This window comes from Alosa sapidissima, chromosome 3 (genome assembly GCF_018492685.1).
Source record: "Alosa sapidissima isolate fAloSap1 chromosome 3, fAloSap1.pri, whole genome shotgun sequence".
Classification (NCBI taxonomy): Eukaryota; Metazoa; Chordata; class Actinopteri; order Clupeiformes; family Clupeidae; genus Alosa; species Alosa sapidissima.
In genome coordinates, this window is record NC_055959.1 from 22,924,860 (window position 1) to 22,941,581 (window position 16,722).

Genomic DNA, 16,722 nt, shown 5'->3' on the forward strand with positions numbered 1-16,722 from the left:
GTTCACTTGACAATTGATAATCTTCTTCCTTGTCCTCATCTTGACAAGTGATAATCTTCTTCCTTGTCCTCATCGTTAATCAAACCCCTGTTAGCAAGGGTTAGTTAACACTATTAATAGTGATGTCAATCATATGTTGAAGCTGGAATGCCCACTATGTTATTTGAACTACACATTCAGATAATTTCGCACTAATGCATCTGGAGAAAGGGTTGTGAGTGATTAGAATTGAGATCACTGCCTATACAGTAGACTGAGCTTAAACAAGTTTGAAATGGGCCTTTTGATTTTAGTCATGCAATGTCATTTAGATATAATAAGTATATCTGCATTATATGTGTGTTCCAGTGACTCCAGTCAAACAGGTGAGCTGCCAAGTCACTGAACTTCAGTTGACATTGCTTGGACAGTTGGTAATGGTAAAGTCCCTATCATGTGATCCCTTTCACTACAACCACTCAGTTGTTAAATAAGTCTAGCTGTGAATCTTGCTCCAAGTTTACTTTTCACAACACTGCCAGCATCCGACTTAATCTCTTTTCGCCACGGTGTAAACTTGTAAGTTACTGGAATCAAATGAAGGGCTACTGGTTGGCCAGTGGGGGATGGGCCCGCATAAGCACCTGGTGCTGGGCAGAATTAGCTCCTCCACCTAAGCTTACCTCTACACCTCTCCTGGCACTACTGGGACTCTGTGGGAATGAGGAGGTGTGTGTGTGTGCGTTCGTGTGTGTGTTCATGTGTGTGTGTGTGTGTGCACGCATGGAGATGGGGTGTGTGCTGTGGATTTAGGCTGTGATGCAATCTCCCGTCACGGGTCAGAGCTGCATGCTGATAATGTCAGTCTGAGTTAGGGCTGCCTACACAACCAGGTAAGCACCTCTCTCCTACTCTGTCTTCAAAGCTTTTCTATTTGATATATGTTTGTTTATTTCCAAAGAATTCTGCCATTGCACTATATGATTTAGTTGGCTGTATAAGTTTTGTCATTCTCTTGTCCCTCTTCTGCTTTAGCTGAATGTAAGGAAGGGTGGGAAACATCACTCACAATTGGCAGTGGCATTAAGAACTGGCTAAAGAGTTTAGATTGGGTTCAATGTACAACACCAAACTGCTACACTGTTGGGAATTAAAGAGGCGGTCATCTGTTTAGTTAGGCCTATACCTCTGTGAACAGTAGTGAAGAATAGTGGAGACATATTAATCCAATCCATTGGAATTAATCAGTACTCTTTCCGAGGTTTTGCCTTCTGCACAGTGTAGCAAGTGGCTAATCCAGAGCAAGCTAATCTGACTCAATGGTGTAATTATAGCACAAATCGTAACAAATCGCTACGTCAATGGAGGGTATAGATTAAAGCAGCGTGTTTTTTTAAATACCAAAAACAACACTTGGATGACAGTGTAAACAGCAGGGTCTGAGCAGACACAGTTGACAGGTGACACAAGCAATTGAAAGCCTGACAAGAATCCATCCTCTCCCTTAACCTGGGGTCAGTCTAGACGGCGTGACCTTTCTTGTTTTGATTGGGAATGTCAAAGCTCAGTGGCGCGAGAGACTGAGGGCTTAGGTCAGAGTGGGCAGTACGTGCAGACAACGGGGGCAGTCAAGCTGAAAATCTGACCCGTTTTACCCACCCCAAGTCAACATGACATTTCAGCTCTGCCAAGTCAAGTAATTACTTCGGTCTGATCACACATTCCACCCACATTAATACTCTAATGAGCAAAGTAATAAAATATAGGCTGTAATTTAGCCTTAACCATAGTGTGACACCACTCAGCTAATCATTTATCTGCTAGTGAGGTGAAATATTTTATATATGCCAAATGAAAGTGCCCCTTGTGCAATGTGTTAGCATGCTTTTGTAGGCTAATGATTAACTACTAATTCCAAAACATAGACTCTTTTGCTACTGAGTTTTTTTATGCTTTTCCATTTAGGGAACATGAAGATGAAATACTAACTTGACTAATCTCTTTTTGTTTTGTTTTTAAAGCTCTTCAACAGGGTGGGCCATCCACCACAGCCATCAATGTGGACACACAGGTGTCACATAGGTGAAAAGTAGAACGTCATTGCCATGGCAACACACAAGGACCATGGTTCTAGCAAACTCGACAAAAGCCTTGAGGAGGACGAGTACCACAGAACACGTAAGTACAGTGGTCAACCGGAGTCACCACAAAGCCATGTCCCACCATTAAGCCCAGCATCCCTGTCTTGGGAGGACGAGGCCTTTCCAATTTCCACGCCAAACACTTACTCATCTGGGGAAACTAAAGGTAGTGAGGAGAACGTATCTGAGGAGGTTCAAAGTTCACCCGGCCCATCAACAAAAGAGGGGAAGATCCCTGGGTATGGAAAGTTTGCTGCTTTCCTACAAGAAGAAGAAGAACATGTTGAGGATTTTCTGGATGAGGATGATGACCTATTTGATCCAGAGGAGGAGGAAGAGGAGGTCAGCACTCCTGTGAGAAGAGAACTGGAATCTAACTTGCACACACAAGATACGGAGGAAGACAAAATCCCTGTACAGAATTGTACAGTTAGCATTCCAAGTGTAGTAATAGAAGCACCCAGCATCTCTGACAAGCAGAAGGGAGAAGCCAAGAATCTAACAGGGGAAGAGGATGCTCATATTTCAACAAAAGAAAAAAAGGCAGAATATTGCACAAAGGCAAATGAAGGGGCCAGTCTTACATTTGAAGAGAGACTGGAGGCTATTAGTTCTAATGAGAAGCAACCGGAACCCATATATTTTTATGATGAGAAAGGAGGATCTTGGATTGCTGGGGAGACACAAATCCAGGCTAGCATGCTAAGTGTTCGTGACTGGGATCAAGTGATAGAGATCAGATCAGACTCAAAGCAAGTGCACATGGCACATGTTTTCACAAAGCAACACGAGAGTGCCAATACACTTACACAGGAAAAAGAACGGGCCCACACACCAAAGGATCATAAAGCAGGCACAGATAGTCCTTCACAAGCAGTGAAGAACACAGTGGGGCCTTCATGTGAGCGGGAGGGAAGCACCCCCAAGCCGTCAGAGCCTGCACTGACCGAATGCATCCAGCAGGGGGAGTCGTTGCTCCTCCGCCTGCATGTGGTGCAGCAGAAACAGCAAAGCCCAGAGGTGTCCGAGGAATTTCCAGTCATGACCAGTCAGAGTGTCAGACTGGCAGGGAATCTGGAAACCAGGGAGAGGGGGAGTAGTGTGACGGGTCCAGACATAGACGACTCCTGTGGAGAGGAGAGCGATGAAGATGACGATGGGGCTGCTGGCCCTTCTCACTGTCAGCGTCCACCTGCAGGCCTGGAGACGTTACAGGCCCCCAGCGAGGGAGTCCTAGCCAACGCAGCGGACATGCAACTCAGCGACGGAGATGACCATAATGACAGTGGTGTGTCTGCTGACCTCTCCCCCTGTGACGGGCAGGAGCCTCTGGCCAACACTGCTGCATCCACAGCCACAGCCCTGCAGCCAGCACCTGGGACCCCAGCCCAGAGGAGGCGCCATCCAAGCTCGGGGCATGAGCCTGAACAGGATGACAGTCCCAAAGGGGAAGAGACGGAGCAGACCCCTGCTCAGAGAGATCCTTTTGAGGGTCAGTCTTCCGCTGCTGCTGAAGGGGGTGTGGGAGTCCAGGCAGAAGAACAAGGTTCAGCTGGGAAGAGGTTGAGACAGCAGAAAAGTTCAAATGTCAAGGGGGAGGAGGAGTCAGTTCGGATGGTGAAGGTGTTGGGCGAGTACATTGAGGGCTCCGTGCGTAAGTTCAATGAGAGGCGAAAGCTCTTCGAGGCCTTCCAACAGGCCAAACCTGCCGACACAAAACCCCCTCCTGTCCGGCCCAAAAGGATCCTCTCCACCTCCTTCTCGGCGTTCTCCCTTTCATCCGTCTCCACGAGGCGGATGCCAGAGGAGCGGATCCGCCCGTCCGTCTCTGTCATGGATCGCGCCCGCAGTCTGGAGCAGCTCAGCCAGGCGCAGGAAGTGGCCATGCCCTGCCACAGGGCCAGCGGAAGGGACAGTGATTGGGGCAACCTGGCAGAGTCGGACGAGCGAGACAGGATCATCGTCGAGGGCGACGTCACGCTGGTGCGCCGCCGGAGGTCTCTTCGCCCCTCTTACAGTTCCGAGGCCCTCTTCGGTCGTAAAGGGGTTGAGCTTGCAGAAGAGGGGGCGGGTGAGGAGGAGGAGGAGGAAGACGAAAGCTCCGTGCTGCACATGCAGAACCCCTTCTTTCAGCTGAGGCCCTCACTGGCTCTGAGGCCTGACGTGGCCAGGGACATCCGAGACGCGCGGGAGAGGGAGAAAGAGCTCCGGAGGATTAGGAGGGGACTCTACGGAAGCTGGAAGGGTCGAAGGGGCAGCCAGGGGTCAGCAAGTTCAGCGACCAGCCAAGCAGACTCAGGGAGTATGACTGAAGGTGATTAGATAGGATTTTAGTACCGCTTCAGTTTAATATTCAGCCATATTAGTATCTGTCATGGGTTTCCAGCAGTACAGTTTGTGATTAGCACATCCTGATCAATATTGATTTGCTTTAAAGGAGAAAGAAGGGTCTTGCATTTACCTATGTAGGTAGTAAGTGACATGTATTTCACATGTAAGTAGGCATTATTATGTCTGTCTAACCCTAAACCTAGCCCAAGAATATCCTTTAACAATTTTACTAACATAAAAGGTATATTGCCTTATTGAATCCTTACACCACACTAAATGTAACTGTGACTCAAAGGAGTTGCCCAAATATATGACATACTTAAAACTGTCTTACTTTTATATATTTGTCATTACTTTTATACATTTGTAATGACTTTTATACATTTGTCTTGTTGTAATGTTAAAGATCTATACATTATATAAACACATAAAGTTTTAGTACGTTTTACCACATATTTTGTTTTTATTATTATTGCAGATTATCAGTCAAGAGGTAAACTAGAACTTGTGTGGCCACCTCCCTCCCCCACTGAGAAAGTTCCCCAGTTGGATCAAGCACAGGTACAGTAGAGCAGCACGTGGCCTTGGTTTGACTCCTGTACAGTGGTGGTCCGCGGGAGTGCACAACCTCAAACATGTCATGTGTGATGGTGTGAAATGAATGATTTCTGTATGCACGAACGAGACAAGAGTGAATTGCCTCTCTGTCCCCAGGAGCCGAGACCTCTGATATCGCCGAGTCAGAAGGCTCTGCTGTGGCAGCGCTGGCAGACAGGCACGGTAAACGGACGCGTGGAGGAAGAGGACTGACTCTGGGGTGCCCCGCCCCCACCTCCACACACTCACCTGATGACCAATAGACTCTAAGAACCACAAAAGAGAGGGTCTGCATCTAGATGACTGCGGTAGGCTTATGCAGATGATGGATCTTCACTCAGCGATGAAGATGAAACACTGAGAACGTTTATAAGTACTCAGGGATGATGTTGGCAGCAGGTCTCACAAGCATTACCTCATGAGGTACAATCTCAGAATTAAACGCACATGAAATGCTGAGCTGTTACAGAGCTCCAATTTTTCCTGGGTAGGATTGCACTCAATTAGGCAGGTTATACTTGGGTTAGCTTCATTGCATTAAGACAATGAAAAAAAATTCCCATTCAAGTGTACATGTGATGCAATCATTACTTACTGTATTTATGCAATATTGATCTCAAACAAGACTATGGTCAGCTATGGATCTACACAAGTCTTACTTTATGTTTTGTGTTTTTGTGATAGTGTTATTTGTTACACGTGATTACTTGTATACCTGTATGTTATGTTTTGTCATAAATCAAGGCTTCTGCAATCAGGTATCTCAACATTTGACCGGAAATTTGACCTTATAAATGTTAAGCTTCAAAATGTTGATCCAGATACAGATGTTTTTGTGAAGTGCTGTTTTACCAAAGAACTAAGACATTAATTGTGAATGACTGTAAATGTATACATGGCACCTCTGTTTCTTCCCCCTTCCCTTCTCAGACAAACCTGACTTCTCTTGCACTTTTATTTGAACTACAACTAGCCTACTCTAAGTCACTTTCTAATCTTTGGTATCACTACCTTGTTTCTAGCCTGGAAAATCCAGACCCTGGTAATCTAGAAAGATTAAGGGTCTGGCCACGAACAATGTAATGGCCCAACTCGAGGGGCGGCAAAAAGCATGCATTTAAAAATCTCACTGCACGCAATTGGATAACAGTAGACCATGTTTACTCTGAAGGATTTCGGACTTCAACGCAATCGGATAACACTACGACCAATGTGTCCTGTCCTCCAACGTTGCAGCGCTGTCTTAATCAGTTTAGCTGGTTCCCCGGAATGTTGGGGTAAAAGTAACAGTAAGTAAAGTAAGTAATTCCATTGTGCTCTCGCGAGAACTCTGGATTTCCAGGGTACCTTGGTTCATGCCTCTCTCCACTTGTTATCTGCTGATTTGGCTTAAAGACAAAGATCCCTTTGGGGCCTCCACTGGGTTCTGTGTCCATGTTTTGTGTATCATACGGAACTACCAGAGGTAAAATGACACTGCTTTCGACAATGACAATGCTTTCCACAACCCATCCATTAGTAAATTGTTCTCAACTCTGTTTTTCATGGCATATTCAGTTATAAATTGAAATGTGTCATCCTTGCTTTCCCTCCTTTCCTCTTTTTGCTTCATGGGCACAGTGTCTGATAACAATAATAACAACAACAACTACAACATGATTGATAATATTGATATGTTAAATTATAAAGTCTTATAATATTGGTATAGCTAAAAGAAATATCAATGACATGACAACTGCCATATTGTAATGGCAGGGCCTGTGGTACTCTAGTGATCAATGAAAATGAATTAATTTGCGATTATTTTAAATTGCAATCAATTTAAACTATTTTTTTTCCCAACTTTTTGGTTAGTTACAACTACATGTACTCCCAGCCTCCACCACCTTGGCAAAAGTTTTGTTAACTCTGTGATTGGATTGTGCAAACACTGCCTACAATCAGCTTGTCAGGCTTACATAAAGCCCCATTAAATCTTAATTTACCAAGTAATTGAATTTACTACTGAGAATTTTGAAAAAACAGGCCATTCTAGACAGCTTTAATACTAAGACACCAGACCAATCCTGAGGGTTTGTTTAGTTGTTCAATGAAATTATGTATAACATTGCCATTTGAGGATCTGACAGACACCCTTTTCAACTGTGAATGAATGGACACTACTTAGTACACTACACAGTACTTAGAGGAAGCTCTTTGGGCCCTATTGTATAGATGCTTTTTAGGACTGGCAGGGAATGCGAAAACCAGGGAGAGGGGGAATAGTGTGACGGGTCCAGTTGTAGACGACTCCTGTGGAGAGGAGAACAATGAAGATGATGATGGGGCTGCTGCTGGCCCTTCACACTTTCAGTACGGGCATAGATAAACTAAATAGGTACATTTTTATAAAGCGCTAAAACCGTTCTACACTCCCATGTGATAATTGTAGGACTGATTTTATTAAGTTTCTTTACACACATAAAGGTGAACAGACACAGATATCTCTGTATTTAATTTGCCATGTTACAAGGCACTTTTAATAACATTTTGAGTCTACAAGTGGCAAAAACAAGTGGTTAACTTTCATGTTTAATTTGCATCATAATGGATTGTTTGGAGCTAGCTTAATTACACACCTGGTATGATACCCAGAATGCCCTTGTTTGACACCTGGTGCTTTAAAACTGGGCTTGATAATATCCACTTTAGGAACCTTGACAAAGGTCGACAGGCCGAAACGTTGGGATAAATGAAAGTAAAAAGAGATAGAGTGTGCCGTGACCAAGTTTTTCATAGTTTATTTTCCCTTGCCAGCACCTCGGAGGGTGTGCATTCTTTTCATTATTTATAAACTTTCATGTCCATGGGGAGGCTAATAGATAGTACTCAAATTCAGTACTTGACCAATTTCATTCGATAATGTTTGTAGTGAAAATGTAGACTGGCAGAGTAAAACGTCCAACACTTAACATCCACATACAGCACAATATCAAATGTTTATTTTGTGCAGTCTTTCTCTCAACGGAGTCCAATCCTCACTGCCTGCCATAGTTGTATGCATCCTTACTCATTAGCCTCTGGGGGCAGTCTCTGCTGCTGCTGCTGTCGGTGGATCCTGTAGTGCCTGTGGTGGCGCTGGCCAGGCTGTCCTGCGTGCCAGCCAACAGCCTGGAAGAAGCCGAACACCAGGTTAGCCGCGGCGCTCCCCAGCACCAGCAGGAACAGCTGCTGCCCTAGGGCCACCTGCACGAGCTCCCATGGGCTCAGGTCCAGCAGGAGCTCCTCCGCCTCGGCAGAGGTCTGCAGCAGGATGGTGTTGCCCAGGATGACCAGCGTCTCCACCACCAGGAACACCTCCTGCCAAACGGTGATGCCCCCGGCGGGTGCCTCGCATGGGAGTGGACGGCACACCGCCCAGCCCAGGCGCCACATGTCCAGCCAGGATTTCAGGAACACGGCCGCCCAGCACCAGAGCACACACTGGGGGCTCATGCTGGAGAAAAGCATGACGTAGCCGTAGGAGGTGAGGAGCTCGAGGTAGCAGCGGGTCTGGCTGTTATCGCTGGATGGCCAGTCGCACTGCCTCTGGATCTGCTGCAGCACTGGAGGCACGCCGGCTTTAGTCCAGTCCATCCCCCGGACTGCCCGCTGTTTGGCGCAGGGCAGTAGGAGGCTGAGGAGCAGGTTTAGGGTGCACTGAGTGGCCAACTGCACAGAGATCCGTTGACCCAGGCCAGAGAGCTCTCTCAGCTGTAGTGCTTGGTAAAAATGCACACCAAAGTGATTGAATAAGCAGAAAATGACAAGCTCAGGCAGTAGGGGCTGCTGACTTCCTAGAGAACTTGAAGAGCTGGGAGAAGCTGATCTGGAGTTGAGGTGCCCGGATAACTCTACGGCAAACCAGTCCAAAGCCGTCATAGTAACAGACAGAAAGACATCTGGGAGGTAGAGGCAGAGATGGGAATATGGGGATTTGTGTTTGTCTGCTGAGAGATGGTTCTTGAATTTCCCATCTAGGTCGAGGTAAGTGGCAGTCACCGTGGAGGTCATGAGAACTGTGAGGGTCAGGAAAAGAACCGAGGACAGGACTCTTTTCCAGCCTGTGTCAGCTGAGAGGTTCTCTTGGTTCTGGTGAGTAGAAGGTGGAGACCCTGGCCAATGTCTTTGCATGGGCTCCCCAGACCCCCATTCAGCCTTCAGAGCTTCACTCTTCTGTTTCCAGCCGTGTAGGAAGAGCCTTGACCACACCACTCCAGTGAATGAGAGGAGTGGTGAGTTGAATTCCTGCATCAGGCAGAAATGCAGACACAGGTACAGCACAGATTTCTTTAGGAGAGCATTGGCCAGCGTCCACATGAAGCCAAAGTAGAGAGCCACGGGCTTTCCAAAGTAATCCATGATGTCTTCCAGGATCTCCCTCTGGCAAAAGGGTTTGAAACCAAACCAGCTGGCCCGCCATCTCCTCTCCAGGTGTTCGAGAACCGGCACCTCGTGAAGGGGGTATGCCGCCGTGATAGCACCGTGGTGAAGCATGCTGCTTATGACCGGCTCACCAGGGGTGAGGAAGATGTTTGGGAAGACGTTCACCTCCTCCGTGTCACCCACCTTCAGCTGGCCCAGCACCTTCAGCAGCAGGCTCACGGCCTCCGCAGACGAGATCATCCCGTGGAGGCCGTTGGCCGCGCTTCTCCTCTCCTCGTCCGCCTCCCCTGGTTTGCCCTCTCCTTGTGTCTCTGGTCCCAGGTTAGCCCCTTGTGAGTCTGAACACACTGCCTCGCTCAGTCTGATAGCTGAACTATATGGCTTGTGTCGGAAGAGGATGGACTCGTCAGCTTCCAGGAGCAGCCGTTCAATATCGGCGCCCACCACCACCACTGGCTCCCCCTGCTTTGAGTTGCTTAGCAATCTGCACGGTAGGTCGGCTCCACCCTGGAGTTCGGGTGCTGAGATCTTGACCATGAGCCAGTCCACAGCCTTAGTTGTGACTTTAGGATGGAACTTAAACAACACCATCGGGGCCATGTGCACAAGGGTCTGCAGGGGCATCAGAAAGGCTGCTGAGCTGATAATGTTCTAAGTATTGGTTCACTCTCTGCGCTAAGCCACCCTTGTGCTTGTTGTTTATGCTGGCCTAGCCTGTGTTCTGGCACCCCTTCTCTGGTAAAGGGCTGTCACTGAAGAGAGGACCCCTCTTTGGGTTTTCCATGGGAACAGTGAAAGTGACATTATGACATCATTACTGTAAATGTTCTGAAGTGGGTTCATCAAAGTAGAGATATTTCAAGTGCTATTTGCTTAAAGACAGTGCACCTTATAGAACATAATTCTCCTTAAAACATTATGCCAACTAGAACATAATTCACCACAGAACATAATGCTCCTTCTAACAAAATTCCTGAAAGTAAATTCATTTACGATATTTGGTCTGTTTTTTTATGTTCTCATTTAAAGCCGTTTAATTTACAGTACCCTCCAGAATTTTTGGCACCTTGGGTAAAGTTGACTAAAAACAGGTATAAAAAAATTATCTTTTGATGATTCATTGTACTCCCGCAATAAAAAAAAAACAATGAGGCAAAATCCACTCTTGAAGGGAAGACAATTTATTCTGAGAAAAAGGAAAATCTCATAAAGAAATAAATATTGTTTTCAACAAAAACACGTTGCTCACAACACGTTGGCACCCCTAGAAAAATCTTATATACAAAACCTAACAGAAGCATTTTCCTATAATTATGACTGCCGCTAGCGCTGGGCCCCCCGAAACCCAAGTTATTTTTCCTAAATAACTACCTGAACCGTGGCACCGAGGATGAAGACATTTTTATGGTATGTTGGTCTCAAGGGCCCACATCAACCTAGCCCATAATCACTCATTTGTGATTTGCACCCCCCCGGTAAAAAATGAAAATGCAATATCATTCTGCTTTAATCGCCCCTCTCTTCAGTTAAGATGTTCAGAACTGCACCAAATTTTATGTGTATGATTTACCTGACATTCTCTGGGGGTATGCCAAGTTTTGTAGAATTTCATCCATGGGGGGTTCTAAAAAAATTAAGTTATGTGTACATTTAGTGACTGTACACTCATTGGCCTGTAGATGGTGGTGCACACATATACACACGCACACACACACACACACAGGTACGCACATACCATTAGTATCGGCAATTACAACGGCCGATACATAATTACAAATTCAGTAGGATTAAAGGAAAACCAAATATTCATCATAATAATAATTTGGCTGCATTTCCAGTATTGGCGTCACGTAGTCGTTTGTCCACCAGATGGCGCATCATTGCAGTGAGACGTAATTTTGTTGGAAGTTAATCTAAAGTGGGTTGGAAAGACACTACGCTTCCTACAAGGACAAGACTGTAGTTTACCGCTGAGAACGTCTAATAAGGGTAGGATGATTTCTGCATGTAATTCCCATTTCTTCTTGAAGCCGAAATAAATCTGCGAATGTTTATCGGACATTGCAGTTTGGCTGGCGGTTATATTGCCCGTATACCGCCTCCCATGGCCGAAACTGGTATTATGACACCTGTCGGGCTGTGGCTAGTAATTTAGCATGCTAATTCAGGTTGATATCTCTGCAGCACTATACCTTGACATTTTTTTAATGACATCATCGCCCTTATTTCTTCTCATTCTTTTGATGCGTGTAGCTCATTTTTTGGATATTTTTACCTCAATTCTTACACATGGCACCTTTAAGTGGCCGAATTCCGATTGTCCCTGTATACATACAGAACTGCATGATCCAGTGCTTGCACAAGATGCAAAGGCAATAAGTTCGAGTGTAAGTAAAATAAACATAAACAGTCCAAAAAATATATGAATAAGATTCTTTCATAAAAGTTTTAGATGCATATCCTTGGCCTGCTTAGTTATCATCACCGAACCTACGTTAATGTTACTAGCTGCTAGCCAGTTAATTACGTTAGCCACTTGATTAACACTCACCGAAACCTTGTACAGCTGGTCACGTTGGCTGGCACGAACAACACCAAGCAACTGCCCAGTCGCGTAGTCACAACTCTCCACATCCCCCGAGCCCTGTTTGCGATGGTCCGTGGATTTGAGCAGGAACATGCTGCACAGTACTGGCATCTTGTGTCTTCTGCTGCACCGCAACGAGGAGTATGACCGGTCCAAGATGGCGGCCGCATTTCTCGTTTCCAGCAGCCAATGCAGCGTCTATGTATATTATGTCTATTAATATGGCGCGAATTGTGAACTTTGCTTCTGACAGTTAAGCTGGAGCCCTGCACGGACTAACCTGCAAAGCAGAGAAGGTAAGGAAAACGATTTATTTCGTAATATCATTGTTTGCACAGATTCGTGTTTTACTGTTATTCCTCACTACAATATTTTTATTACGCTCAATCACGCATGTTGCTCTTGTTATGTTTGTGAATAAGCAAAGCCAGTGACGTCAGCCTAGCCTATGTCAGTCATGTTCACTAGTAAGAACCTTCATCTTTCTTAAAAGATCGTTGAGCAGCAATATGTAACTTAATATTTATTTGCGAAATGTATGAAATAACTGACAGTAGCTTACAGTATTTAACTTATTTGTGAAATGCAAAATGCCAATGCTTTGCGAGAGGTTACAATCCTCTCCTTTTCTTTTTAGTAGGCTAGGCTATCATGAAAAGGAGCAGGAAGGACATTATGTCCTTTTTTGCACCTGTAGGCAAAAAACAAAATAGAGAGAGTGAGGGAGATGAAGAAGAGCATGAGAGAGCTGAGGAGCAGGAGGAGAGAGAGGAAGTTATGGAGAGAGAGCCAGACATGGAGGTTGGAGAGTTGGAAAGTGGGGCATCTGAAAGGCAGCCTGAAAGTGAGGAGGAAGACATTCAGAATCAGATTGAGGGACAGAATGAGGGACAATCCAATAACTCATTGGGACAACCAGAGAATGTCTAATAGGAAGAGAATTGGCACTGTCTGGTTACTTCCGGTTTCTGGACTGGTTGCAGTTCCTCCTCAGATTCCACTTGAGGGCGCTCGCAGGCGAGTGCAGAATGCATGGAGGTCTATGGAGCTTTGCCCCTCAATATCCACTTTTCTCTGGATATAATTTTTTGAGTAGTAATTTGAATGTTGCATTCGCTAGGAGAGGCAAAGAAAATACACACTGTTGATTGTTATATTCACGTAAGTCTTCTAAAAAGCCTTTCAAATATGTCAATGACGTCATTCATTAGCACAATGCTAGCGTGATATGGGCAACAACGACCCAACCTGTAAGAAATGAAAAGGACATAAGTACTCGTTCATTCAACTTTAGATCTTAAATCTATATTGAACCTGCATAAACTACAATAAAATCTACGATTCTTCTACGACAAGCAGGTGAAAGAGATACATTTAGCCATCTAGCTCCATAGACCCCCATTCAACCTGCACTCGCCAGCGATCACCCCCAGTGGAATTCTATTGGAACTGCAACCAATGTCGATACAATGAGGCTTAATAGGAAGTGCCAAGGCTCTCCGTAGACGGGCTCTGGGACAACCAGATTCACCATGCATGTCAAGTAGGCCTACAGCACCATCAGGTTTGTGATGTTTTGTGTGTGCATAGTGTGTGTGTGTAAGCAGTGTAGGCCTAATTACAATTCATACTCTGTCCATGTAAAGGGTAAACTCTAATTGTAAATAATAATTAATAAGTAAACTAGATACATTAATAAATGAATAATGATACATTAATGTTGTCCTCAGTTTCACTCTCATATTAATTGAATTCATCTTTCTCCAGATATCAGCAAGTGCATGGATGACACTCCAGTGCAGCCACATCTCAAGACCTTCCCCACCACACTAGTGGGGGACAGGAGGCGCAGCTTCCAAGCCAGCTGGTATGACAATCACCCCTGGATAGAGTATTCTGTGATGAACGACTCAGTCTTTTGTTTTGCATGCCGCCACTTTAGCCCAGCAAATGTAACCACAACGGTATTTGACTCACCTTTGGGTTTTAGAAATTGGAAAAAGGCGACTGAAAGAGAGGGAGGTTTTTCAGTACATACAAAGTCAGACCGACACAAGCAGGCAATGATTGCGTGGAGAGATCACCAGAGAGTGGTCAGAAGTAATGCAACTCTGGCAGATGCTCTTAATAAGGAGCACTCTAAACAAGTTAAAGAAAATAGGGAATATATTAAAACAATTGATGAAGTACTTTTGCTTACAGCTAGACAAAATATAGCACAGAGAGGACATGACGAATCTGAGGAATCTAATAACAAAGGCAACTTCAAGGAAATTCTCGATGTAGTTGCTAATCAGGATGCAGTTGTTAAACATAGATTGACAACCATTCATAATGCAAAATACACAAGCAAAATAATTCAAAATGAGGTGCTGGATTGTTTGGCTGAAATGGTTAGGTCAGAAATCATTGATGAAGTAAAAGACGGTGAATTCTTCAGCATCATGGCAGATGAAACAAAAGATCTGTCAAAGAAAGAACAGATTTCTTTCATAATCCTCTTACTACTACAATGGAGTCATCAAGGAGAGTTTCCTTCATTTTGAATGTGCAGAGAGACTTGATGCAGCAGGGCTTACAGAAAAAATAGTCCACTTATTGGAACGTTACGGGCTGGACTATAAAAACCACCTGATAGGCCAAGCATATGATGGTGCAGCAGTCATGAGTGGTAAACACTCAGGGGTGCAGGCAAGAATAAGGGAGCAAGCAAAATATGCATTTTACATTCACTGCAGTGCACACTGTCTCAATTTAGTGCTTGTGGATGCTGTCAAAGCTGTCCCAGAAGCAGATGAGTTCTTTGCATTATTACAGTCCCTGTACGTTTTCACCGCTGGGTCATATGTGCACTCGAAATGGTTGGCTGTACAGACGGAGATGTATGGCAGAACAAGAGAGCTACAACAATTAAGTAATACCAGATGGGCATGCCGATTTTTGGCTCTTCGTAATATAATGGACAGATTACCTGCTTTAAAACAGGTGCTGCAGGAGATGGCTCAAGAGCGCAGAGGAGAGAAATCTTCTGAAGCCCGTGGTCTTCTGGCCCAAATTGACCTTGAATTTGTTGTACATCTTGTTACACTTCGAAAATTGTTTGGGGAAACAAAGCTGCTTTCTGATATGCTCCAGTCAACAACTGTTGACCTTTCAAGGGCTGTTGATTTAGTTGAAGCTTTAGCTCAGACTTTGAATGATTTCAGGCAAGAGTCATTCTTTGGGATGAAGTGTTGAATATCTGTGAGCAGTGTGATGCTGCCACACAGTCAGTGGCAAAACGGCCAAGGAAACTAAGCTCCAGACTCTGTGAATACCACATACTAAGCACTGTTGGTCAGAGGGAGCTAGAATGTGATAAGGAAACATTTCGAACTTCGTTTTTCTATCCTGCCATTGACTGCATGCTTAGTGAATTAAGTAAGCGCTTCTCAAAGACCAATTGTGAGCTGATGTGTGGTATCCGATCTCTCAATCCCAAGAGTGATGCCTTTTTAAGAGACACCACTTTGTTTGACTTTGGCCGTTTATATGGTGCTAATATTGAGGATCTGGGCCATGAGCTGCATCAATTTAAGAGACTTTTGGAAAGAAAAGTACAGGGTGGTGTGATTGAGAAGCCATCAGACACAGTAGCACTGACACGTTTCACTGAGCCATATAAAGAAGTATTTTTTGAGCTCTTTAGACTATGCAAAATAGCTGTAGCACTCCCATTGAGTTCCGCCTCTTGTGAGAGGAGTTTTTCCACCTTGAAACTAGTGAAGACCTACCTCCGGTCTACCATTAGTGAGGAGCGTCTGAGCAATCTTGGGGTGCTCAGCATTGAATCCAGAAGGTCCAAGGCTTTGAACCTTGATGCATTTGTAGACCGTTTCTCAAGGAGTCACAATCGCAGAATCTTGTTGTTGTAGTGTTTCAGCCAAGTGCACATGCAAATGCTTTATGGGATTTTGAGAGCACTCACAGCATGTGAATTTCTTTTTTCTGTCTACTCTTTTTCATTTCTTTCTATTCCTTACTAGAGTAAGATGATGACGGTTTGATTTTGAAAAGATTTTGAGACCATTGTGAATCTTTTTCTTTCTATTTTTCCTTGTTACTACAGTGAGATAATGACCATGTAATTTAAAGAGATAGTGTAATGTCTTGCTATGAAAAATAACTGTAAATATAAAATAAAACGTAAAAAATAAACTAATGACCCGTTTTGCCGTTATACAGTATATGGTTATAAATGTGCCCCCCTTAAAAACACACTGGCCCCACCTTGGCCCCCCTGGTGATTTTTGTCTAGAACCGCCACTGTTTTTGAAAGAAAACGATAGCAAAGATATGCAGAATGAATGAATAATGACCGGCGAACTAGGCTACTTTTTCAGCAAAAACATAGCCTATCCTAAAAGAAACGTTAAGCCTACTGTACGTGACATATCATGCTTAATTTAGTCCTCTGTTTTGTAGACTAAATCAGCATATTACCCTGGGTCATATTGGAAACATACAGTAGCCTACTGTACCATAACGTACAGGATTATGCTGTAGGCCTAGGTCTTTCCTTCATAAGGTACAGTAGGCCTACCCAATTTTTTTTTTCAACAAAGTAGGCCTAAACATAGGCTACTAAATGTTGATTATTCGCATTACTGCAAGCAAAAGGAATGAAAGCGAGCAGAGGACAAT

The 16,722-nt window shown here is 44.6% G+C and overlaps 2 protein-coding genes across 3 annotated transcripts; one reads left to right on the plus strand and one right to left on the minus strand.

The window, feature by feature from the left end:
- Position 1: 1 nt before the first annotated feature.
- Positions 2-6,120, plus strand: LOC121705763. Of its 2 annotated transcripts, XM_042086964.1 has the most exons (4): positions 2-872; positions 2,001-4,434; positions 4,930-5,012; positions 5,166-6,120. In XM_042086964.1, exons 2-4 carry the CDS (start codon positions 2,085-2,087, stop codon positions 5,259-5,261), a joined length of 2,529 nt encoding a protein of 842 aa, XP_041942898.1. In that variant the 5' UTR covers positions 2-872; positions 2,001-2,084; the 3' UTR covers positions 5,262-6,120. The 2 variants fall into 2 exon arrangements, with proteins under 2 accessions (XP_041942898.1, XP_041942897.1); XM_042086963.1 differs by lacking the exon at positions 2-872 and having other exon boundaries at positions 1,816-4,434.
- A 1,973-nt stretch (positions 6,121-8,093) lies between these two features.
- Positions 8,094-10,052, minus strand: LOC121704942 (anoctamin-10-like). Its single transcript, XM_042085513.1, has one exon. The coding sequence runs from the start codon at positions 10,050-10,052 to the stop codon at positions 8,094-8,096; it is 1,959 nt and encodes a 652-aa protein (XP_041941447.1).
- Positions 10,053-16,722: the final 6,670 nt, after the last annotated feature.

Coding starts and splice junctions, on each gene's coding strand:
- LOC121704942 (XM_042085513.1), bottom strand. CDS start 10,052: ATGGCCCCGATGGTGTTGTTTAAGTTCCATCCTAAAGTCACAACTAAG.
- LOC121705763 (XM_042086964.1), top strand. CDS start 2,085: ATGGCAACACACAAGGACCATGGTTCTAGCAAACTCGACAAAAGCCTT. Junction 4,435..4,929: donor CTCAGGGAGTATGACTGAAG/GTGATTAGATAG, acceptor TTATTATTGCAG/ATTATCAGTCAAGAGGTAAA. Junction 5,013..5,165: donor CCCAGTTGGATCAAGCACAG/GTACAGTAGAGC, acceptor CTCTGTCCCCAG/GAGCCGAGACCTCTGATATC.